General features: G+C 36.7%; 1 protein-coding gene across 1 annotated transcript; it reads left to right on the forward strand.

Moving 5' to 3' along the window:
- Positions 1-12: 12 nt before the first annotated feature.
- LOC113226222 (cuticle protein 16.8-like) lies at positions 13-27,636 on the forward strand. Its single transcript, XM_026458783.1, has 4 exons — positions 13-63; positions 20,509-20,695; positions 22,645-22,848; positions 26,457-27,636. Exons 2-4 carry the CDS (start codon positions 20,509-20,511, stop codon positions 26,633-26,635), a joined length of 570 nt encoding a protein of 189 aa, XP_026314568.1. The 5' UTR covers positions 13-63; the 3' UTR covers positions 26,636-27,636.
- Positions 27,637-27,744: the final 108 nt, after the last annotated feature.

Raw genomic sequence — 27,744 nt, forward strand, 5'->3', positions numbered from 1 at the left:
CGCGGTCAGTCGGTTCAGTGTTGTGACAGTGCGTGAACGGATTCGGCCTACCGAGTTCTCAATGTGAGTTTGTTTTCATTTCGTACCTTTACCGAACAAATAGATAACAGTTTGTAAATATACCTATTAAAATTTGCGTTACGTACATGATGTGAAATTAGGATGTAGATTTTTTTTCCATGAGAAATGTAGATTGTTCTGTGAACGACAAAAAGTTAGGCAATAGGTATTCTTGTAAGACCGAGAAATTAGAACATACAAGAAAATGTGTTTAGATTTTCTCTTGTTTTAGAATTTATTAGAAAAATGTATTTTTATTACTAACTCTAAAAATATTTTTCTTTTCAAATTTTCTTTCATATTAATTCAAATATGGAGAATTTGTCATACCACGTCACGGTCCATAAATAGCTGCGTATTTTATTGCAAAGTTAGTGGATATTTCAAAGGACATTGAAAGTTTTCTTTCGCTCCAATTCACAAAAGGTCACATCTAGATGCACTTACACTTATACGGATATCTTGCAATTCTACATACCTACTGCCTTACCGTATATTTGTTCCTAAAGTGGACACTGAGTTCCATGACTGGAACAGGGTCCATTATATTTACCCACTGACGGGCTTTTCTTGATGGTATATTCCCAAGAAAATGCTCTTTTGTTGATTGGGGACAGAAATGTATGTCGGACAAACGGATGGAGTGACAACAAAGGTTTTCTCATTCATTTGAAAACTAACATATCTAGAGTAGTTCGTAAAGATCTGTTTCAATTTCATTAGTTCTTTTTCCCAATTAGTAAAGAGATCTCATTTATGTAATGTTTTTAGGAATGAATAGCAAACACATACCGTCTACAACCCTTTACAATAAAAGCTTTCAATTACACCATCTATTTTTTTTTTCAAAACTGTAACGCAGTTAAGCTCACATTACTGCTTGGCGGTAGAAATTCGTAAACTGCCTTAAACGTGAAAATAGAATTTTTTCCACTGAACTATACCTATAACTTTGGCTTTTAAGTTACATAATTATACATATTTGTGACGTTTACAAGGATGAAACCAGCTTCATAAACTCTTAGGGACCCGTGCGCAGCAGTGTCCGTACTGCGACATCTGTGCGCCTTTGCGTGTGGTATGTGCAGGGTTCAACTCGTGCCACCTGAGCTCTTCCAAGAATCTTGGCATCCTCCTGGGTCTGCTAAGGACTTCGAGAAACGGCCTGGGCACTCCATGGTATTTTTCTCTGTAGTTGGCCACGCTAGAACATTGTATTTGGATGTGCGTGGTTATTGCCTCTCCCTCTATGTACGCTCTGGATAAAGGGCTGTCTGTGATACCTAAATTGACAAGGTGCTTTTTGGACCATGACCCGTTAGAGTGGGAGTTAGTTATATCGGGATAGACATGGGATAGACTGGCTTTGAGTGTGGCAATGCGTCTCAAGCCTGTCTATAAACCTTTTTATTAATTAATTTTAAGAACAAAGAAAAGAAAAATTAAAATTTATTATTGTTTAATATTTAATTTAATTTTTTTTTTCTTTGTCCTTTTGTACAAATTAAAGGCCATATTATTTAAACTCAATCACTCAATCTTAAATTTAGATATTGTTTAGAATAAAGAAGAGCAAGAATCCCTAGCACAAGTATAATTTATTACTTAAAAGTGATTCTCGAGCCACAAAATTGTAAAGATTGTTTCTTCAATTAAAACATTTTTTGATTTTTTTTTCATGAGAAGTTTTTGTACCTTCATGTATACCTCTTAACCATTAATAGGAAGGGATACTATGGGTTCTACAAGCACTGGAACCAGAGATGGGCAGTGGGTTTAAACCCAATCAATACGCCCGGGTTTTAACCCAAAGAGTTTTACCAATTTCATTTCCCAAATCGTGGGCAGAAAAGACGAGTACGATTGGTATAATTCCATACTTAAGTACTACAAATTTCGATGTAAAAACCTTGTTTAGATGAAAAAGAGGCACCTCCACACAATACCTACCTTGCAATCCTGTGAATTCTCACTGCTAAGGATGCACACAGGTGCATACGATCTAACGATGTTTTGTTATGATTTTCAAGTGAATCGATTCCATAGAAAGGCAAATCAAATCGTCGAACATTTTGTAATACTCAATATCATTAAATTTGAACAAAACTCGATTTACAACAAATACTTAGTTGTTTTTGCCCTCGATTTCGGGCATTAATGGGTTTTAACCCGATTTAAATCCGGCATTAATAAAGCGCCGTTTAACCGGTTAGTGGTGATAATAGCCAAAAGGTATTTCTCTGTTAATCTGTATTATTTCTGTACTATGAACTTTCAAAATTTATCGAACATTCGATTGTCTAATAAATACGATTTATATGTATATATATTCAAATGTATGTACTACATATGGATTTGAAGACTAGAATAATAATTATCTAAATAAATCAAGGATCAAAGCCCAATTCTGACGTAAAGTAAAGGTTAATTCTATCCGGTTATACTGCTTTTGATAAAATTGTTCAATAACATGAAAAAAAAAAGAAATCTACATTTTAAGTCGAATTCCACAACTCTTTACGAGCTTAAATTTTGAACATCGGCTGCAGAGTTTCCGTGTGTGTTCGAATTAAAATTAAATTAAATGTTTATTTGTGTCATATGCATGCAGGGTTAATAGCTATACTTTTCTTGATTGCAAAATCAAATGATAAATAAACATGATTGAGAATGAACCCAGAACACCCGACTACGCTACCATAGTTAATAAATAATGTATCCAAACGAGATGAATGAAAGTTGTGTGGCGAAACAAATATAAAGAACCATTGTGGAAGGCGACATTGGAAGAGAACAGCCACGAAGGACGTTTTCGGATCAAGTCGAGAATGTTCTTAAAAAAATTGAAGTGCATATTGAGATGAATTACATTTGTATGGAAAGATTAATGAATGTAAGTGAAGCAACAGAGGTTTTATTATGATTATCAAGTGACGAGACAATTGCAGACAGAGAACAGTTGCATTGCCACTCAGAGCCTTAAATCGCAAAGATCTAAGGGGCATTGCCAGTGCACCCATAGATATAGAAAAAAGGGTGTCTATGAGTGCACCCGAAAGTCTGATACGTAAAGTGCCACGTGCTTGTAGTTTCACCAGCACCTTTACCCTTCAAAACCGAAACGCTGTAATGCTTATATTTACGGCTTGGCGGCAGAAATATGTAAGGTGGCAGTACTTCCCCGGGCGAACTCTTTTAAATTGAATTCTACTGCTACTAAAAAGCTACTACTGGTACAAAAGCGTAAAGATATAAAATTACTTAACCTATTAACAGATAGACAAAATTACAAATTGAAATCCACAAGATCAATCACCAGAATTCTCCATGAGGCTTGACCTTGACCCAACAACAACCTTCACACGATATTTGAATCACATTGCACCTATGCTGTGCTATGTGATTAGACAAATTTAAATAATCATTCGTTCATTCAAAGTCGTCGTATTTCATTCATAGACACGCTGCCATAAAAGTTACGTGGAGTTTAATTGCCACTGTAAATATGGGTACATATAACCACAGCAAATATACATACATCTATTAGAAGCTTATATATGCTGCTATAACTATATGTATAAGTCTAGATTCTAAATTGCATTGTAGTACACAAATGACTGAATCTACGCTGCAGTACACGCTATTAAAAAAATACGAAATCATTTAAGACGTAAAAACTGCTGTTGATATAAAAAAATTGGACATTTACATGGTTTAAAACTACGTGAAATAAAGTCGAAATCATGGTGTTTATTGCTTGCGTGTATTAATATCCGAATCAAAATAAAAAATCGTCACTTGATTTTAAAAATGTAAGTGTAGCGTAAGTGGCAAAATAGGTTTAAAAAAATAACATACGTGACAATAACAAAATGACAAAATTCTATTTTCTATTTCGTACTTTAAAAAAATATTTTGTCATTTCCATTGACTTATAATTATATGGACGTCGGGTCCGCGCTAAAAAGTGTCCGCACTTGTAAGGCGCTAAAATCGTATACAGAGCGCCAAACTCCGCTTTAGTCTTCATTTGTTCGACTGACAGCGCGATACTACGATGACATTACAATTTAAATTTCGAATAGGTTGACTTGGGACATTTTTTTCGTGGTTTTTGTATTAGACCCGTCGTCCATTTATTTGTAAGTCAATGGTCATTTCCCAATAATGTCACTTTTGCAATTTCGTCGGTTAAAAGGTAAAACTCATTAAGTGACATTTTGTTCAAAAACTAGATTTTTTCAATTTTGCTTTATTGGGAAGAACATCTATGACAAGAAAAATTCAGTAAGTCTGTGGTGTCCTTCATGTTTTAATACATACCAGTCCTTTAGTGATTTTTCATAATGAAAAAATACAAAATCTTAATTATCTCCCTTTGGCCAATTAGGCTATTAGTGAGTTTTACCTTTTAACCGACGATTTAGTCAATTTACATAGGGCGCACTATAAGTTTCCGGAACTGGCCACTTACATAAACAATATTTAAAAAGTAATTAAAATTTAAAAATAAAAATTTAAAGTAGTAAAAAACAACAATTGAAAATGGAACTCTTTGGCTGTAGAAAACAGTTTGTATCATCTGACTGTCACTTGTTTTTACATCACCTGAAGAGGCTGTCGAAGAGTATGAAAAATATGTTTCAGAGATTGTCACGGAGGAGTATTTTGAGAAACAGTAAATTCATTTCAGACCATTTATAATATTTTTTTCTTATTCATGCCGGAAACTTACAGTGCGCCTCACGTATTATCCCGAATGTGCCATATTACTACAAAGGAGGTAGATGATCTTTATTTCACGCATAGGTGAAATTACAGGCACTAGACACCCAATCTGCGGTGGTCAACCATGATTAAGTTATAATTAGTTTACCGTTATAAGCCTTTTATAACATAGAAAAAGGGTAAAAATTCGACTGACTCACTCAATAAACGTGTATTCGTATAAAAATGTCAACGCGTTACAAGAAAATTAAAATGAGTAAGTAAACTTCAATAACTCTGCATCTCATGGATTTATTTGGAAAAAATGTGTAACGCAATTGACGGAAATAAATAGACCTGTTCTTTGTCGTCGTAAATATGAAATTTTAAATTGTTTAGATGTGTGTTATTGTATTCGTGCATAATTTAGATACATTTAACTTTTTCCTAGGAAAAAAACATTAGAGTTACATTAAAATAGATTATTCATCTTTTTATTGCGTCAAATTTAGGACGTTAACACATAACACATACTTCAAAACTTTCTTCTTCTTCGCATGCCGCTTCTCTAGGAAGGTGGGGACCATCATGGCTGTCCTTATTTGTGAAGTTGCCGCATGAAAGAGGAAACGTCTGCTTAGATAGGACCAATCTAAAAAAGATAAACGTGATGCACCAAATCAGTTTCCGGGTAAAATGACTTATAACGACGTAACGGCTACGGTTGGAACTATTATATGCAATCGTTTCGCGTCGTACTTCGCTTCCATTTACTCTAGTCACCGGTCTAAACTAAGCGCCTACCACATGGAAACAAACACAAATAACATTAACAGGATTAATATCATCGTGACAGAAGTTATTAAACATCTAAAAAGACTAGACCCTAACAAGGAGCTGAGCCGGACAACACTCCTTCTTACTTTGCAGTCAAGTGTGAAACCGCTTTAGAAAATTGCTTTATCCTTATCTAAATCAGCATCTCAAGTAGTCTCTAAGTGACCACCGACACGGATTCGTGAAGTCAAGGTCATCCAACACTAATCTTGTTGCTTATAATGACTATCTCGCAAATATCGTGGATGCGAGCCACCAAGTGGATGCTATTTATACGGACTTCTCTAAAGCTTTTGATAGGGTACCTCCTGATATTCTAAGTGGCAAGCTAAGGCAATATCGTGTTTGTGGTGAGTTGCTGGATTGGTTTACATCATACCTTTGCAATCGCCAACAACACGTGGCTTTAAAAGGCTACAAATCAATGGCTTTTAATGCTGGTTCGGGAGTTCCTCAGGGATCACATATCGGTCCGTGGCTTTTCAATTTGTTCATAAACGACATATCCTCTGTTGTTAATAATAGCCAAGTATTTCTTTTTGCAGACGACCTTAAACTATATAAAACAGTTAAAACTCTGGAGGATAGTTTGCTACTGCAGAATGATTTGGACAACATCCTTGATTGGTGTCAATGTAACGATATGTCACTTAATAGCAGAAAATGTTTTCATATCAAATTCACTCGTAAACATGACGTAATTGGTTTACAATATTGATGGTGAAGTTCTGGAGTAATGCAATAAAATACGCGACTTGGGCGTTACTTTTGATAGTAAGCTTAAATTTCTACCACATCTCGATAAAATAATAGCCAAATCTTCCAAACTGCTTGGTTTCATCATGAGAAATGGTAAAGTTTTTAAAAATCCCAGTACGAAAATAACTATTTACAACGCATATGTAAGAAGTACTCTAGAATATTGCAGTCTTGTGTGGTCGCCACACTATGCAGTGCACCATTTGCGAATGGAACGTATACAGAAGAGATTCTTGTGGCATCTTACAAACACATGTGAAATGAACTCCCAACCTATTTAGATAAACTAGGGCATTTCAAAATGGAGAGTTTAACTGACCGCAGACGTATGTTAGACCTGGTTTAACCCTGAGAAAAAGATATAATTAGATAGCCCTCCTCTTTTACAATTCGCACTGTCGCACTACTCTATCCGCCGCCTTCTAGGACCAACCTTAAGCATCACTCCGCTATCGCTAGATTGTCAAGAAGCTTTAACGCGCTTGATCAAACAATAGATGTGTTCAACGATTCGCTCCATGTTTTTAAATCTACAATACTAAGGAATCCGTCTGGGCGTAACTCATAATGTTTATTTTATTCTATGTATTAAATTAATTAAATGTATTTTTAAGTCTTCATTATTCCCTAGATTTATTGTATCTACCACTGACTGTTCTTAAATAAATAAATAAAATTGCATTATTCGTTGGGGATCCGGTCTCTATTACTCCTCATAACGTGTCCAAAATACTGCAAACTCCTTTCTTTTACAGTTATGAGTACCTAGCAGCAGTAGCTCCTTATGAAAGGGCAATAGACGACTTATATATTACCTATTTCTGCCGCCAAGCAGTAATACGAGCATTATCGCGTTCCGGTTTTGAAGGGTATGTGCTGGTGAAATGACAGGCACATGGGACTTTTCAGTGTATGTCTCAGGGTGACAGGCGCTGAAGCAGTGACCCTCAGATCTTTGCGATTTAAAGGTATCGAGTGTCGCTTACCGTTTGTCCTGTCACTTGTTATCATAAAAAAAGGAGGTTTATAATAGACAATAAAACATTATAGCCTAATAAAAAAATATATATATCTTTTTTTATTCAAAAGGATTTCGAATTCACTTTCATTTCACTGCTAATCGTGCTAAAAAGAACGATATGTGTTATAACGGCTAACTTCACACCTATATACGATACATAACATATACCACATGCAACATACTGTAACATGTTAAGCGAATAATTGTCGATAATTTACATCGTGCAGTCGGCAGAGCATATCGATTGGGCAACGTGTGAGGCAAGATCGCGATAACGTCGGCCTGTTGGCTTAATTCTGGACCACAGGTGTTTGCTTAGCGAGTCGGAAAATCGTTCATCGTTAGAAGTACTTTAGTACGACTGTCACGTGGAAGTTAATTTTCTTATTTTCCCGATATTTTAGGCCGGTTTCAAACTCTATCACGGTTTTTTATACCAAGTGGTAAACGACACGCTTGTCCAATTGTCTATAACAGTTGCAATGCCGCATAGAGCAGTGTTTCTTAATCTTTTCGTATTCATGGACCGCTCTAAAAATCTCAAAGAGTCCAGGGACCCCTTCCTAAAAAAACGAGGTATAGCTTTTATGGCGTCAAAGTCACATATTAAAAGGTATACCAATTTTTATATTGTTTTTGAGCCCTTGATTTTTTATTATTTTATATTAATGCGTTGTGTTAAGTAGGCTCATCATGCATTACGTGGACCACTTGGAAGTCCATGGACCACAAGTTAAGGCTTAAAGCCGTAAATCGCAAAGAACTGAGGGCTGCGCTCTGCTACTACGCCCGTCACCCTAAGACTTAAGTTCAAAATTCCCATGTACCTATAAGTTCACAACACCCTTACTCCTCAAAACTGAAACGCAGTAATGTTGACATTACTGCTTGGCGGCAGAAATAGTAAAAGTCACAAGGGGCTCTACTGCTACAAAAATAATCTAGCCTTGAATAGCCCTATACTATAGTTTTTGTGAAACACAAATAGCGCATTCCATTCCTTTACTGTGCGCTTTACGAGGGAGGAAGCAAAGCGCTTCGTGCGAATGGGTTGTATATCAACGATACGAGTGTGGAGTGTTCTGGAACTTCTGGTCCAATTTGGTGATAATCTTAAGACGAATCATCAGAGGAGAAGCGGGATAAACTGAATTAACATTAAATGACGATCGTATAAAAAAATTTACGAGATATTCAGTAGTTATTACCTCAGCTCGTATCCAATTTTTTTTGCAAACGAAAATAAAGGCATTTATCGTGTATATCATATATACTACACGTATTTTATTTAGATCAGTTGACATAAAAAAAAATCATTGGTATATGTAAAGAGCCTATATGGAATAAAGCGGTTTTCATGTAAAGTTTCTCTATCGTGAAAATGTTTAGGAATCGTGTTTATGTATAATTTTTCCCCTTTCACTGTTATGCGGAATCAACCAAAGCCATTTGGGATAGACTCTTAAGATATTCTCTAAAGAATGTGCTAAATCAAAGGAGAGAAGATACAGATGGATTTAAGTATAACTGCTCACGCGATGAGTACCTCCTACCGCAAAATGGCGGCTATATGGTTTCGCAAATTAGAAAAGCATTCAGTTTAAATACAAGTTTTTATAAATAAAAATTATTATTCTGCATTGCTAAATAAATACCCTCCGTACTACCAACAAAAACATCTCAAATCAAATGCGGTAATACACCGCAAATCCTGCACTTAAAAAGCACTAATGAAATTTTTGGTATTAATAAATATGATATTATTCCGTTTGAGTGGTTCTAACGTTTACCATGAAATTACTCCTAAAAGTATAGTTTATAAACATTTATATTCAGGGTAAACTTAAAAAACGCTACATGTTTTTAATAAATAAACACCGAAATCACCAGCCCAAACAATAACACACACGATAGTCGTGACGTATTTTTGAACGTGTTTATTTTTTTTAAATGATAGACCCAGGCATTAAAAACTTTATGGTTTGCTAGAGTAGTGACCGAAATAGCAATTAATATTAGTTCTTTTACCTGTTACAACTTCGATATCCGATAAATCGGTATAAAATCATCACCGGCACCTATAGGTGTGGTACACGTCTACGGCTGCATGTATCGCGTGAGCGGTTATTCAAAGTAAAATATAATAACCCGCATATACATGTAGCATTGTAGTATCAAACATTGCACAGTGTAAGGTGTTGTAATAGTAGGCACTGCTGTTCCACCACGTACTTACGAAGCACCAACCGAGACAGGTGACAGGCGTGACCTTATCTCCCGGAACTGATTCATCTCATCGCGATTTTCCATCGAGGATGCATTTGGGCAATGAGGAGTATTAAAAGTCCATATTCTAGGAATTAATAATAACTCTCTGAACTATAAGTGGTAGCGGTAGTGGTAGTTTATAAGTGGTAGCGTAAAGTGATAGTACATTGTGTATTAAGGACGGAAAGTAAGAAATAATTAACGAGGGTCTTTTAAAAGCCCGAAGCCGAAGGCTGAGAGCTTCAATAACTCGAGTTTTGTATTTTTTCATCACATTTGCGAGGAAATAAATACCATGTTTATTTCTTGTATGAATATATATGGTTCACAACAACAACAATAACACAACAATTATGGATTTTGTAAATGGCAGGTTTTTTTTTAAATTTTTTTTTATCAACAGATGACCAGCTAGTTATTCTTCCATAGGTATATATAACTAAAAATAAAATTTTGTAAAAAGCAAGTATACACACAGCCATGATGGATTGTAAAAAAAATCGCAAAATTTTCTAAAATCAATTCTTAATTATAACATTATAAATAAAATAATTCTTAATAGTAAGTAAGTTTAAGTAGTATGTGGCTCAGTTGCAATTAAATTTCAGTTTAGATAACATTTTAAGAGAATGTTTTAATTTTGAACTTAAGTAACCTCCTTACTTGTACTTGAACCTGACCTGTGTAAGGAAATATGTCGTGCTACAAATAAAAAACCTCCTTACCGACCATCACTGCTGTAATGAGAAGAAAAAAGGCCTGAGAGTTCTATTTGGGGCGTTAGCTAACTTGACTCTAATATGACAGAATGACAATATTTGAAAAATCCCAGAATGATTAAAAAAAGACCTCAAAGTGAAATTATATTATTAGTTTTATTGAAATTGGTTAACGGAAAGTGAGTGAAATCCAATAAATTGAATTTGCCGCCCGTAGAGATACAATATTTTCTTCAAATTTGAATGGATCTGCTACTGAGGTATTTTCTTTCCAATATCGTATTTCATGCATATTGTAACTCAAAATTAAGACAGGTACTAATTAAGGCGAGGTGGAGGAAGAATAAGGATTAGTGATAATTTAACGTCATAGAAGGAGCCCCAGCCAAGGATTCACTATATAGAAGCTTGAAGGGTTCTGCACGGACAAGAGCAACGCTTTTAAACAAAATAAGAGAACCCAATATCTAACAAGAAAATCAATATATACAACATTTACATGACCTTTATACATATAATAATTACAAGCCTTGAGTGACGCATCAGTAAGCCTAACAATAGCTGATGAGCGATGGGCGTGCGCCTGCGCCATTCGGGATGGCTCAACGCTGATGCGGATGTGGGCGATGCAACGCGATAATTTGACTTGATAAAATTCGATGTTTTGCAAGTCCACGAACAATTGAAACGAAGTACTTAGGATTTCAACTACGTGTTCGTTATTTAACAGATAATTTGTATGTAGAACTTATTTAAGGTTAGGTATAGTAAGAGGAACATTTTTTAAACGACTTAAAAAAAGGAGGAAGTTCTTAATCGAGTGTATTTTTTATCTTTATCTCTAACATCAAGTGATGGGAAGAACAAGTCGTACGCCTGATGGTAAGCTACACGCCTGTCCATAACAGTTGCAGTGCCACTCAGCTCTTTAAATCGCAACGACAGATCTTTAGATTACAGGTACAGGCGCACTGTACCTGTAATTTGACCAGCACCCTTCAAAACCGGAATACAGTAATGCTGACATTACTGCTTGGCGGTAGAAATACGTAAGGTGGCAGTACTTCCCTGGACGACCTCTTTCACAAGGAGCTCTACTGCTACTAAATATTTTTTTGTATATGTTACGCGATAACTCTATTCTATTTTACTATTTGTGAACCGATTTCAATGATTCTTTTTTGTTACAAAGAGGGTACCACAGTGTTGGTTCCATTTAAATTTAAAGAAAATATTCCACCTCTTGGGTGACCAATTAGGGGAAGAATCCGGATTCGCACATTTTCCGGTAACCGATTTGAGTAAAACCTGGCAAATAGATGTAATACCACTTTAGTGGTTTATAATAATTTGCCACTTTGTTTACAGTAAACGACGAAATTGTGATATATAATATAACAAGTGGAGTCGCTTACGTTATGATTTTTTAATATTGATTCTGCAGGCTGCACAAAATATTAAAAAAAAACAGTTGAGCTAACGATAAACTCAGTTTTTGTTATAATTTCTATTTGATGTAATTTTGGCGGGAAATGTTGACGCGTCACTAACCGTTATAGCTTAAAATATCATTTGCAATAAAAAACGCTGTTTACGTAAAAATGTCTTGACTGGATACCTTACTTGCTGCATGATCCCAGACCTACGTCAACATAATTTTAAGTGAAATCGCAATAACTGGTCTCACTTCCTTTAAGTAATAATCCAGTTTCCATACAGAAACTGGTACTTAAACAACTTAAAATATTTGCCTGTTCCCTGATTTGAATTTGCCATTTTCTATGTTATAATTGAAATAGGAACAAGACATTAACAACCTTCGTCGTCGGTGATAAGGTTAATAATATCCTTTTAGCATTAAAAAAGAGTGGGAGTGTTTTAAAGTGATGCCATAACACACACAACACAAGTAACGATAATGGAACATCATCATACAAATACATTTTATACAAAAATTCTTCATTGCCACAGTGATCTTTTTTGGACACAAATTGCATATTAAGCATTGACTTACAAATAAATGGACGACGGGTCTAATACAAAAATCACGAAAAAAATGTCCCACGTTAACCTATTTAAACGTAGTGACATGTCAAGGAATATGACAAATCTAAAACGTTGAATTTAAATTGTAATGTCATCGCAGTACTGTCTAATTTTGCTTGCTTCGCTGTCAGTCGAACAAACGAAGACTAGAGCGTGAATGACGCTCTGTATACGGTTTTAACGCCCTATAAGTTTGGACACTTTTTAGCGCGGACCCGACGTCCATATAATTGTAAGTCAATGATATTAAGCCAGAAAAAATCAACAAACGGTACGCCAAACATATCAGTGGGCAAAAGGAGGTGGTCTCAGCTTGTGCTGCCTGGAATTGTCCCAGGCAGTGCTGTTTTTCAGCCACTTCCTTGTCCCTAAGATTTTAGACAAAATTAGATCCATAAATATTAGTATAACAAAAAAAATAAACAATCACCTTAGTACGCAAACTTAAAAACAGAGAAGACCAGTGCCTTAGTGGGCCACTGTCCAATCTGTTTGCAACAATTGAAAGATCTGTGCTCTGGTATCTGGCGCGCACCCTACGCATCGACGCGGCGCAGCGCTTACGCAAGGCAGCGCCGAAACCGTCAACGTTCGCATCCGCGTACATCCCGGACGCACTACAGTGTCGCAGAATCGAACCCTGAACGAACTGACCTTTGGGTGTACCTGCTCCATAAACTGCAGGTGTACAGAGGGCTTTGAAAACGTCCTTTACATGTGTGACTTGTAGCGGGCCCAAATCACGAATTCATGCAACGGTTATTGATGGGCGTAATGCTGTAGGCCACGTCTGCAAAATGACAATATTTCAAAAGTTGTTTAAAGATTCCACGGGTGAAATTAGTCGGTACCGTTTTAACATGTGGTCTGTGCTTTTAACGCTTAATTAAATCAAATCAGACATAGACATCCCCACTAAATATACATTACGAAATATAAACAGATTAGTACTACCATATTCAAGATTAAATATGCATTTATCTAGTCCATACACCATGTCAATAAAAATATATAACAATCTTCCGGAAATTATAAAAATGAACAAAATAACAAGATTTTCTTTAAAAACTTAAAGAATTTTCTCATAAATAAAAGTAATTATAATGTAAAAGAGTTTTTAGAAGATAAATTTGGTATCTGAATTTAGTAACTAGTCGATAATAAATATAATAATATAAAGCTGTTGGCGTTGGTATATATCAAATTATATATTAGTAAGTGTAACAATTATGAGAGTAGTCCTCTCTTCTACTATTTGCTGTGCCCTGTTCAGGGTCCATAATTTGATCTCAATATATGTAAAACATCTGTAATATACATTATGGAATGCAAAATGAATGCAAATAAATAAATAAAGAAATAAAGAAATAAAGAGTTCTTAGGTTTCCGCGAATAGGAAATGGAACTATTTTTCCAGATTCAATCAAATGAAATAGTTTGTTTCTTAGTGAACACATAGGTTATAAAGTCGTTACAATAATGAGTCATTGTGATCTGCGTTGTGGTATACGAAGTTATCTTAGTCTTTATGTAAATTTCGTGCAATAATTTGTAATCGTAATCATGCAATCCAATCAACTAACAAAATAACAATAGTAATTTTTTGTATAGGTATACCAAGAGACGGGACGAACAAGTCGTGCGCCTGGTGGTAAGCGACAGGCCTGACTCAGAGCTTTAAATCTCACAGATCTGAGACGCACTGTCTCAGCACCCGCCACCGTGAGACATAAGTTTACAAGTCCCATGTGCCTATAATTTCACCAGCACCCTTACCTTTACAAAACAAATTAATGCTTGGCGGCAGAAATAGATAAGGTGACAGTACTTCCCTGGACGAACTCTTTCACAAGGAGCTCTACTGCTAACAAATAACATATTTAGTATGTCATTGTTATGTTGCATGAAATGTAAATTTTATAAAAAGTCTTCAATGTTGTAGAATGTCATATCATTCATGTAATTAAATAATTTCATAAAATTTTACGTGGAAACTTGTTGAAGACTTTCGTTGCCATATTAATTACAATCTTTTGAATAGAGCACTTTTAAATGATCTAGTTTTCAATAGATCAGAACGGATTTAATAGGAGCGTTATTAAATTTTACTCATACACATTTGGGTGTAATCGTTAAGTGTGCCCAGGTTAATTATTCCCTAGGGCCATTATTCCTTAAATATAAGAGATATCAAAAACCATTAAACTGATATCGAAAGTACGTTACCTAATGAGTTAACGACATTAATACATTTTTTAGAAGAAAACTAGAAATGGGCAAAATTTTAACTTTAAATGCTCGCCTCGCTATATATTTAATGTGACATTCGTAGATGGATTTTAGTTTCGAACAGCAGCTTTGAATACAACATTTATGTTCTTAAAAATAAGCACTTTTGTTTTTATTGAATTAAAAATTAATTTAATTTTATTACTTTATTTATAGTAGTTTCGTTATCTATGAACTTTTTGTTACTTCTGAATGTAGGTCAACCAAAGCCTCTCTACGAATGGTATATTAAATGTATGGCAGCGTTTAACGTTAAAATTTTGGATATTTCTAGGTTTTATTTAAAAATGTTATTGATGCCGTTTTACTCATTAGGTAATGTACATTCGATAATAGTTTACAGGTTTTTAATTTCGTATTACTTTTATGATCTTCATTTCAGTATGATCACATAATTATGGCGGAAGGTAAGGTACGGTAATATTACGTTAGAAACGAAAAGGTTTGGAATGCAAGTTCATAATCTACTACTAGACTCCATTGGAAATCTGGCGTGATATTATGTATGTAGCAACACAGCCATGAGATACTTAGAGCTGGTACTACGTAGTACTCGAGAATTGTATTTTTACTATCACCGGCACTGCGCGAAAGTGACAGTCTGCCGGTCAAGGTGATCACACTCGACATTGTAGTTTTTATACGCACAGGTTCAAACACGTGACCAATTATTATAGATAAAACGACGAGGTACGAGGCAAAAAAATATCACGTTTGACTGTTTCCAATTTAAAGATAATGTTGAAATGAAGCAATATAGTAGTATCAAAGAATTTGTCCATTGAAGTACCTACCCATTTCTGTCGCCAAGCATTACTGTTCCGCTTTTCCGCGAAAGGTAAGTGTACTGGTGAAATTACAGACAACATGGGACTTATCAACTTGTATCTCAGAATGATGCTTAGGTATATAACATGGTAAGCAGACAAAGCCACTTCCTGAGATATTGTTTTAAACAAGCCTTCGAGCGCTTGCACACTACGTCCGATTCGTACCAGCGGTGTCTAGTCCCGTTCTCCGTTCGACATCCGTCCGAAACAATTACTGAAATCAAAAGACAATGTCGACTACGAAGCTTCATTCCCATCATGCATCTTGAATTTGGTCAAGTACATAGGGCGCACTATAAGTTTCCGGAACTGGCCACTTACATAAAAAATATTTAAAAAGTAATTACAACATTTGAAAATGGAACTCTTTGGCTGTAGAATACAGTTTGTTTCATCTGAATATCACTTGTTTTTACATTGTGGCGTCATTTTAGAAATTGGTTGTCTAATCTCCATGGGTTTAACTCGTAAATTTTTTTTTGTGATTTTCTACGACTTTAAGTGTAATTTAACAGCTCAACGGAGCTTCGCTCGGCTTCAAACTGCTTTTGGCGATGAAGCACTATGCAAGACGACTATTTATAGCTGGTTTGGCTTTTTATAGATTTAACTCTTTGCACCAACATACAACTGTAGAATATGGACTTCCCAATGTTTCCACCAACATTTTTTCAAGCAGAGGTACTTGATGACAGCCCTTACTTCGTTTTTCTCCATTTCCGTGTTATCTCCTCGACTGCTCGTAGTCAAATGAATGTATCTTCAAAAATGAAGACCTATTTAAATGATTTTCCAAGATGTGGTAAGGGTAGTAGTAAGCAAAACCAGTTTATTTTTAATTTTTATGAGTATTACAAACACTCGATTATCGTTACTTTTGGTCGTAGCTATTCATCTAATTTCTAAGTTACGAACATTTGGGAATATTTTGTAGCAATACCTCTCGCTAACGCTTAACGAAAACATCTTGATGAAGCCTACGTGTCAATGAAGGTTCACAACCTTTGAAAAACATTTGAAAACCCCTATTCGCATTGGACATTATGACTTAACCCTCTAATTAGACGAGGCCCGGCCAAAGAAGGATGAAACAAAAATTTCATTTTTTTTTATTTAGAAGAAGTGGAAATTTGTGTTGATAGTTTAGACAAATATTAAACTTTCATCGAGTGCTTACAAGAATTACATTCGTACTTTAGTTAATGCGTAGGCATTTACTATTGGAATATCATTACTTACAATAATATTAGACTCTATATGGGCAGATGACTTCATAGATTACGACGAATACGGAAACATTTGTTATTTATGGACTTGTTTGTTGATTCTGAGATAAAGATGTTGCGTATATGAAGATTTTCCCCATGTTTGTAATTTATTTTTGGCTTTTGGATCAGTGTCTAATCAGTAGAGAGTATTTTTATATTATTGTACCTGTTTTTTATATTACACCATTGTTTTTGTTACAGCCTGTTCCTTATTTTACCTGTCCTTCCTTTCTTCTTTCCTTAACCTGGCCCTACTGTTATACTTTTTATAATAAACAATTGATACAGAGATTCGAGCCGTTGACCTTTAGATTGAGAAGCATCCGTTCTCCCCCTGGGCTGTTACTCCTCATTAACACCCTGTCCGCCTTGGAATAAAAGGTGAAACGGCATAACATTTGACTTAAAATATACAACAGAGCATCAAAATCACATTCTATAAGCTCCGCAAACCGCGTGCAGATTCTATGAGGTTCTCACTGCATGACGCAACGGTAAAGGTCGCACCGACCTGTTTGCACATCCGACTACCTGCCGACGTTACCCGCATCAGCCGAGACGATTGTAAACAACTTCTTATGTGATTGGGCATTCAAATTATTTCACAAAAGTGGTACTGTGTTATGTAGTATTGGTGGCTATTAGGAGTTCCTTTATAACGAAAAGATTTGGCGTAATTGTACAGAGCCAAGTGCACGTCAACGTTGACTTTAAGATTTAAAATTCTTCTCTATGTCGCTTGCGATAAGCTCGATTCAAAATCCAAAGTATAAGGCTGCTAACAGATTGATTGAATGTTTGCAGTTAATGCGTGAAGGCGTAATCAACTTCATATCAACTATTATTTAGTTTTTAGAGTATTTTCCTGAACGAACTATTTGACAAGGAGCTCTACTGTTACTTATACTGAGTATAGTTGGTTATATTTAGTAACAATATCTATAAAGGATGCGCCTGTCACCCTGAGATAGAATTCCCACGTGCCTGTTTCACGGGTAATGGTCACATTACTTCTTATTGGCAGAAATGAGTGTGGTGTCAACTTCCCTGGACCAACTCTTGACGAGGAACTCTGCTGCTGCTAAAATGGACAATTCTATTCCTCCTTCTCCATTCGCAACCTTTTCACACATGCCTGTTTATTCTTGGTATTTTTAACCTGGCCTTTCTAAGTACATCCCTAATCTGCTCGAGGTATGTACATCGTCTCATAAGTCATATTTCTTTCAACGTAGTAGATACTTGTACCTACGCCTGCGTATATAATATAAAAAGTACAAGCTTAAATTTCGAGAACCTTCCAAAATCTACGTATTTAACCACAAACAACAAATCATGGGATCCTCTCGCAAGTCGTGACTGTCTGTCAGGCGTTGCATCCTCATTCTGTCAGTTTCACTTTAACTACTATAGCTACTTGGAAGGTAACGTATATCTATTCACGCAAATTCTTTGTTTTGCCATCTTTAAAGTACTTTGTTATCGCGATTCAAATGTTTTATTTCATTATTAGTATGAATGCTATGCTTACAAATGTACCTTACACCATTTATTTTGGGCAGGGTATCCTGTAGATCGCTAAAGGTCAGGCAAAAACTAGCGCTTCTAAAATATATTTTTATCTAATTAATCATTCATCGTCAACGAATTTTCATCACAAAATGACATTGAATGGTTTGAATAAACTTGGCACCAACGATGCTTCAAAACTAAAACTGTATCCTCTGATTTAAACTTTCGTACATTATTTGATTTTAAATTCGGGGCTTAATCGTGTAGAAAAACATATTTTATTTAAAGTGCTTCTATTTTCGCAATGTCCCTCAGGAAACTTCGTGTTTCGGCTGTCGTCGTGTTTTATTCCTTTGCACTTTGCCTTTAGTACAAACCGGACGCCTTCAGTCGACTTGGAAGTATATAAATAGTGTTGCTATTACATTTTTTATTTATTATCCAATGGTAGGAAAGCCGCTAAAGTCACAGCCACGACAGATAATTTAGAGCGTGTACTTGTATTTTTACAAGAAGTCGACACGTTTAAAAAAGACAACAATGGTTATTTTCAAAAAGTCCAAAAACGTGTTTCTGTAACTCGTGGTGTTTCAATCGGAACAGTGAAGAATATTTTCAAAGAATATAATTTTCCTTTCCTTTACTTTATATTGTTGTTAACTTGCTCATTGACACGGAGTACATGTTATTGATAATAGTTAAATAGTTTTACAGCTCTATATAGTGCACATGGAAATAAAAAAAAACAGCAATAAAGTACGTTGTTCAAAATTGAAATTATTATAGTTTTTAAAACTAATAATTAATGAGCATGGAAATTAATATTCGTGTGTTCAGAAATCCAATGACATTAAGAAAATAGAAACACTGTACCTCGACGTTCCGGACGTATTGCAACGTCCATAGTCTCGAATGTATGTATATTGAGCAGACCAAACGCATTATAGCGGAAAGAGTCGAGAAACACATGGCGGCTGTTAAGAACCGTCAGCCAATAAGTCTGCTACCTAAAACTCACTACCGTACGTCAGTAGCACTAGAGCTCCTTGTGAAAGAAATAATCTAGCGAAGTACAGCCACCTTACTTATTTCTGCTGCCAAGCGGCAATGTGAGCTTTACTTATCTACTTATGTTACACAGTGACGGGCGCAGTTGCAGTGCAGTGCGGACCATTGCGATTTAAAGCTCTGAGTGGCACTGCAACTGCTTGTATGTCACGGCACTTGGCACCATTAAAAAAATGTTTTATCTCTAGCCAACGAGATCAATCTACTTGAAGACAAAAACATTGACAGAAACTACATGTTGTTTTAATGTTGAATTTTGTTAAAACGTATAAGTACCGTAGTACCGTGGACAGATGCGACAGTCTATGCCTGTTGGGATGAGCAAGGCAGGCAGATATTATTGATGTTATGTTAGGTACTTTTCCTTACGGAAAAGCGAAGATCTTTAGATCACGCAGCCTAGTCTTTTTTTATAACTTATAAATTTATATACAGTAACCATACAAACTGTTTTATTCATATTATACATACTCTGTTATTGTGTAATCAGAACACTCTGTTGCTTATTAATCTATGATATTGTGTATCAAGTGTTGTGTCGGAACCGCCCATCAGTGAAACACAGTGTGTGTATGGAACACCGCATCTAGTACGCTAGTACATGGATATCGTTGTCTCTGGCTAACTACTTTTGCACCTTGTTGTAAAAAGCAACTGTTCACAACAACCTGACGCACGACTTGTTCATACCGGCGCTTGATATTATGAAAATAATTAAACCTTTTTTATAAAAAAAACCGACCTCAAAAGTTCGTAGATCTATTTTAGTTAAGTTTTATTGAAATCGGTTACCGGAACGTGCGGAAACGGTTTCAACCCCTATTTTGGCACACCCAGAGGCGTAATGTTTTCTACAAATTTAAATGGGACCAATACTGAGGTACCCTCCTTCTAATAAAAAAAGAATCATCATAATCGGTTCACAAATGCCGAGTATCACATAACGTACGTACAAAAAAATACAGTCGAATTGGGAACCTCCTCCTTTTTGAAGTCGGTTAAAGAAAGAAAAAATCAGAATCAGAATCAACGCTCTGATCAACATGTTCAGTGTACTCAACAAGGCATACCACGTCTTTAGTAAATATACGAATTAATCTAACTATTATGATTTGGCTTTACAGATGCTGTTCCCCACACTACTAGTGTGTCTCCTGACGTTGGTTGCTGGCGATGTTTCTCACATCCTATCCACTACCACAGAGTCCCCTCCGGCCAAGCCTTACGTCTTCAGCTACACCGCCGGCAGGTACCCTGGACATGCCGACAGGCAGCACACTGAAGTCAGCGATGGCAGTGGCGTTATCAGAGGTTAGTTTTAGGGCCCATAGTATGATGTTTTTCAACACACTTGCACGTAAATAGTATTATTGCATGCAGACTAACTTGACTATAATGCCCCAAATAAAACCCCAAGGCCTAAGGGTTTTATCGTTCGTTCGTAATTCCTTATTTACCGCCCGTAATAATCCAATGTACTGTTATTGTACCAAACCTAGAGACCTGGAATGTTCCATAACATGCCTTTTGATACAAATATAATAATGATAATATAACAACGCACACACTCAACATAGCCCCGCACTCGCGGGTGCCATGGACACATACACAGACAACCAGAAATCACACCCAAACTCACCCGGCCCGGGAATCGAACCTCTGCGTGGCAGTCCAGCATGGTAACCGTTCGACCACAGACGCAATTACGAAATTGTAATTTGTGTTAATGTAATTTTTTTTTATAAAATGTAGTAGTAACCATATAACATTAATACAAGGAATAAGAGAAGTAGGCTGTTCTTGATAGTGACCTTACAAAGTCACAAACTCATTTAAAGGGCAATATATACGTTTCTGTAATAAGATTCCGGTTAATATTTAAAATTTGCCATTTACAAAGTTTAAAGCTATAGGACAAAACTTTATACAAAAATAGTTATTTGTTATGCAAGGCTGCGAAGTTGTGGTTAGCCGCAACTGCTTGTATTGAAACCTGACCAAGCGAAGGAAGCTAAGATTGAACCAAGAGCGAAGCGAGAGCGAGGCTCAAATATAGATTCCTGAGCGTAGCGAGGGTTTCAAGCCAGTAGACGCAAAACTTTGCTGCCGAGCGAAACACACATCTTTTCACCTTACTATAGCGAAGGCAACGGTAGATGAAAGAAAAACAGTTGAACTATAAATAAACAAAACCTTTTTTAATGAAAAGAAAAAGTTTATCTTCGGATGCGTTCTGAATTTACACCTCACCTCCTAATCATTAAGTTTGAAATTATTTAAGTTCTTCGACGAATTAAAATAATTTAATAGACACAATTAATTATCATTGTCAATTTAATGTCAACAGTAACAGGAATAAAACATACCTACGGATTTATGTTACATAAATAAGCAAGTACGACGAATCGCGTAGTTAAACGTGTCATTATCTTTTTTTTTCATCGAAAGAAAATTTTAGGTTACACAAACCTTTTTCACGCTAGCGTGCAAAAAACACTTTTGCGCGCAGATTTGTAATGAGAAAGAAAGCCTTTCCGAGCTAGTGAGGTGAAAATAATATTATACAGTTTCTGTAGATTCGATTACATTTCGATTCTGCGACGTATGCGTCGATAACAACATCCATGTTCGAATTCAGCCAGATCGAAGAATTTTTTTCTAAGTGTTCGATCTTTTTATTAATAATTATGACAAACTAGTGGAGTAATTTCACAAAAAATAATTAAATATCAATGTGGTGAAACCATCCTGAGATTCAATAAATTTAATTACAAAACCATGGTAGTTCAGCTTTCAGCTAATTTCTATCTATGATATTGAAAGTCCCTTAAAGTTTTGTAATAAAGCGTAAAACACACAAAGAGCGGGTGTGAGTCGGGCGCGGGTCGAGTCGGGACCGCGGCGGCAATACACTGGGACGGGCAGACGCGCTCTCTCATTGTTTCACGCTTTATTCTTCTCAGGGGAATCTGCCATACAAATGGGCTGTTGTATTTTATCAACGTGACGATTTTAAGTGTAATTTGGTTATCTAAGAGTGGCCGCCGACTTTTAGCAGTGACGCGGATGCGCGCTCGTGAAACGCGTCATTGCATCGCTACACTTGCGATTTACAGACGATTAGCGACTGCATCGCTACAGTATCCCGTTGGCATCGCTGCTTGAACGTGTAACAGCTTTAAGAAGTAGATATTTTGAATTTGAATTGAAAAACGGACTACATCGTTTCCTTTCATTAACATTGCTTTCCCCAATGCCAGGCAAATACGCTTACCTGGATCCTCGCAACAAGCTCCGCACCGTTGACTACATAGCAGACAAACAGGGCTTCCATCCGTTCCTCAACGAAGAGCCCCCCGCGCACCCGTCGGACTCTGAAGCTGTCGCAAGGGCGAAGGATCGCCATTACCAGCTGTATAACAAGATCGCTGAGGAACATCAGCAACATCCACATCCTAATGCTGGTGAGTTAATTTTCTTTTTATCGTTTCGACTATCTAACAAAGACTGATAAAGATGAGAAAAGCTAAAGACCGCGTAATTGAGGGCATCATCGCGCTGGAAGTCGTCTACATATTAACCAGTAACGACTAACAATGGTTTAGTCTACAAACCAGAAGCCTTTTCCTGTCACGTATTGCTAACTCTGCGTAATATGCGCATTTAAAGTGCACTCATTACTTCTGATGTTTCCGTTAATAGCTCAGGGACGCCGATCGTATTTCTTATACTATGACCACGGGACGCTGACGAATTACAGATACATGGGACTTGTCAACTTACGTCTCAGGGTGACGGGCGCAGTGGTAGTGCCCATCAGGTCTTTGAAATTGCATGCACTGTAACTGTTATGGAGGAGGCGTGTAGCTTTCCATCACGCGCACGACTTATTCGTCCCGTCACTTGATGTTATCAAAAAACAAACATACAGAGAGGTCGGGAACATTTAATAAGAATAATAAAAAGATTTATTGTCTCAATAACGATACAAAAACATAAGGTACAAACATCTTATATAGAGGTCTGAGGCAAAAGGCTATGGCTCAGCTCCGTAAGCCTTGCTGAACATTGGTCATTTCCATTCCCCCTTTCCCTGAGATCTAGAACGGGACATACAGTAATAGGACGAGGTATAGCAACTAAAAGAAACACTTATATACAATACTAAACAGTATGAAATAAAAAAGTATACAGGGTGTAAATTTGAGACGGGGCAGCAAGGTCAGCCACCTTAATCGTTGTAGTTACAGGAAAACGGTTCTAGAAGACTATCCATTAATTTTGAAGATATTTTGATTGGCATTCACAGATTTCGAAAAAATGGTATGTCAGCAAGATAAAATGCAATTTTTACAAAACTTTTTTATGCCATTCGACCCGCTCTCCATTAAGAATCAATAGTCTCTATGGGACCAACTGAGGTAAGAGTACTCGAAATGTCATAAATTACAAAAAACCTTTTACCTTACATTTTGTATTGCTGCCCCGTCTCAAATGTACACCCTGTATATTAGTGGCATGTGTTCGTATGTGTGCGCGTGTGGATGTATTTATCTGTGATGGGAAGTTATAAGTGAATGAGAATGAGGATGTCCGTTTTAGTTTACAAAAAGTTTTTTAAAATGAGACCTTTCCAGCAAGCGTGATTCAAATACGCCTCAACAATTTGTTTTTTTTATCAAAGTCATTTTATATTTAATTTTTAAATGTTGTTGACTTGTTTTGTTGTTAGAGCGAGTTGAGGTCAAAGTCGCAGGTTGCACATCGAAATAAAGAAACGCAACAGAATCTTAGATCTAAAGTCGCAAACTGAAGGATAAGTGGTGGAGAGAAAAAGCTGCTGAACTGCAGCACTGCGCCGATACTCACCAGACTAGCAAGTTCTTCAAGGGCGTTCAAGCTGTTTTTGGTCCAAGAACAAGAAAAATAGCATCAATGTACACAAAAGACAGGCTCCGAGTTACAAGTAAAACTGACGTAATAATGCGGTGGGCAGAACATTTTAACGATGTCTTAAATCCCGATGTACTCAACGCTGACATGTCGTACATAAACACTCTTCATGAATTGCCAGTTTGTCAAAGTTTAGATGACCCGCCTACTTTTGAAGAATTTGTGGAAGCAGTTAAACATCTCAAAAACTCCAAAACACCATTTGGCATGGACCAACTTCCAGCGGAAATTTATAAATACAGTGAAAAAACCATTGCAAATAGGCTCTACCATCTAGTCACAAGAGTGTGGGAAAACGAAGAAATTCCGCAGGACTGGAGGGATGCTGTAATCCGCAAGCTGTACAAAGAGAAGGGAGATGTTCCTATAGCAGCTCCTATCGCGGCTTATCACTTCTTTCTAGTGCCGGTAAAACTCTTGCACACGTAATCAACTGCCGTCTTAGCAAACTAGCTGAAAAATACCTGCCCGAGAGTCAATGTGGCTTTCGTCCGGGCAGAGGTACTAACGATGCCATACTAGTCGTAGAACAACTCCAGAAGAAAAGCTTGGAACATCAAAGGCCTCTCTACACATGCTTTGTCGATCTAAAAAAGCATTTGATAAAGTCCCACGTGAGGCCCTTTGGCTTGTTCTCCTAAAGTCTGGGTGCCCAAGAAAGTTTATCAACCTCATACGCCAATTTCATGTTGGCATGAATGCACAGGTTCAACACGAAAACGAACTTTTTGAGAAAATCCAAATTACAAGTGGAGTAAAACAAGGTGGCGTCATGGCACCCACACTCTTTGCCATATATTTCGCAGTTGTTATAAGAGATGCCCTACAATGCTGTAGTAATCAGGTTCGGACTGATATAGGTATATTCAATATATCTAGGCTTAGAGCAAACTGCCACAGATCTCCATTCTGGAGATACTTTACGCTGACGACGTGTGCCTCATGTCCGACAGCATGGCTGTGTTGATGCACTACATCAATCCTGTCAACGATTTGGATTAGTTATAAGCTCTTCCAAGACGCAAATCCTCAAACAACCACCACGAGGCTGCGAAGCTGATAAGACCGTACTGAACCTAGAGGAAAAACCACTAGAGGAAGTAATACAGTTTAAATATCTTGGAAGCAACATACGGCATGATAATACGTTGGCTTCGGAGATATCATCGCGCATTGCAAATGCCGCTGCGAACTTTGGACGGCTTAGTAACCGTGTCTGGAAATCCCATGATCTGAAGCTAGAGACAAAGGTTAGTGTTTACAGGGCATTAATCTTACCGGTCCTTCTTTATATCGCAGAAACATGGTGCATCTACAAACCAGACATTAGGAAACTTGACACATTTCATCTACGATGTCTCAGATCAATCCAGAACATTAAGTCGCAAGATCGTGTCCCTAATACGGAGATCCTGCATCGATGCGGCATGTATGGCATAGAAGCTTTAATAATACAGTGTCAACTCAGGTGGTTCGGTCACGTCCTTCGCATGGAGGATCACCGTTTGCCAAAAGTTATATTCTACTCGGAGATGGCGGAAGGCAAACGGAAGCATGGTGGTCAACATCTTCGCTATAGGGATGTGCTCAAGAGACATCTACTCGCTTGCGCTATTAATCCATCAGGTTGGGAGGGGCTCGCTTCGCATAGGTTGTCTTGACGGTCTACTATCCATAAATGTAAAAACATTCGAACATAAGAACAAAAACGAATCGAAACTTTAAACGAAAAGTCCTCTTATAGATAATATACTTTCAACTCTGCTGGTCAACTTTACTGCTCTGTTTGTGATCGGGCATTTAAGACAAAATTCGGTATGACAAATCGTATTAGGGCGCACGCTAGGAAATAATCTCAGAGGGTCTCTGTTATCGAAATCGATAAGGAGGACTATATATAATGTTCGAGTTCTGCACCCTACCATATTGAAACCGGGTGTGGGAAGACGTTGGTTCGAATCCAGATACAATGATTTTTTTCTAAGTGTTCCATCCTTTATTAATAATTTATAAGAAACCAATGGAGTAATTTCAAAAAAATAATTGAATTTCATTGTGGTCAAACATTGTGACATCGAAAAACTTAAACAAAACAAATTATAACTGTATGAATTTTCAGAAGTAGCAACTCCACGCCAGTCAGCAGCGGTCGCAGCCGCTGCAGCGAAACACGCCCAGCTGTTCCGCGTCATCGCAGAGCAGCACGCGAGGATCGCAGCCGAGAGAGAAGCACTACAAAGGGAGGAAGAGGAGAAACAGCACCTGCAGGAGCTACAACAGCAGCCTGATTATTCGTAGATGCAAAAACGCACACTGGCATAAATTTAAACCGTTATTTTTTATATAGACAATTCGAAGTCAAAGTATCAGTGTGTGAATATAAGGTTTGATTTTTCGACGTGGAATTCTACAATCTGTGTGCATCAGTGTGTGGTGCGACTATGGTACATCACATTTCAGGGGCCATCTATCTGTAAATTACGTTTATAGTGCAAATTCGCACTCTTAGTGTAAAAAAGCCTCAATCTGCAAAATTACAACTTTTCAGGAAAGTGGCATAAAGGTTCTACGAAGGAAATTGTACGATAACTTTTTTATGCTTCTATTTTTATAATATTTATGTGATAAAAAGACTTTAACTTACGATCACAAGTGGCTTTGTCATACCAATGATGCAAATCGTTATTGTCTCAAAATTCCATTAAAAAAGTATCACAAAGTACTTTGAGGATAGGCCCTGAGAAGCCTTTGTAGTTAATAACCAAGCTAAGTCCCAAATAACAAGCACGTAAAAAGCTTTGCAAGTCCTTGAACAACTCTTGGAAAGCGAAAAATGTAGAAAACCTTCGCAATACTTTTCACTTGTCCTAAATTACATTTACACTATATAAGTTTTAAGATAAGTATTCAAAAATGTTAAATCAAATATTTTCAACCAGTATAAAGCCGACCGGCGGCGGTCATGCGAAAATATGACCTATCACGTTGTAACAGACATATTGCACAGTTAATAATAACATGGATCACAAAATCTGTAAAGTAACGTTTACGAAACTCGCTACATAAAAAAGTAACGTACATACGCAAAATATGACAAAATTTTATATGACTTGAAAAATTTTTGTTTTATTTGGTAATTTTTAAATTTATTTTGTCATTATTTCCCCAAAAATATTACTTCTCGAATTACGCCATGCATTATTATGAGTGGGACATATAAGTTAAAATCGAACAGAGTGGAGCAATTTCCCGTTGCGGTCATGATATGTCAATAAAATATGATAGCTCATAGTTTTCTTTACGACTCCCGCGCCGGTTGATCAAAGTTTATTAGCGTGAAAACGCAATCGAAAATACTCTTACATTTGCCATACGTTCATGTGTATAGCTTTAACAAATTAGTAATG

Source organism: Hyposmocoma kahamanoa, unplaced genomic scaffold (genome assembly GCF_003589595.1).
Source record: "Hyposmocoma kahamanoa isolate Upper Pololo Valley unplaced genomic scaffold, ASM358959v1 185, whole genome shotgun sequence".
Lineage (NCBI taxonomy): Eukaryota > Metazoa > Arthropoda > Insecta > Lepidoptera > Cosmopterigidae > Hyposmocoma > Hyposmocoma kahamanoa.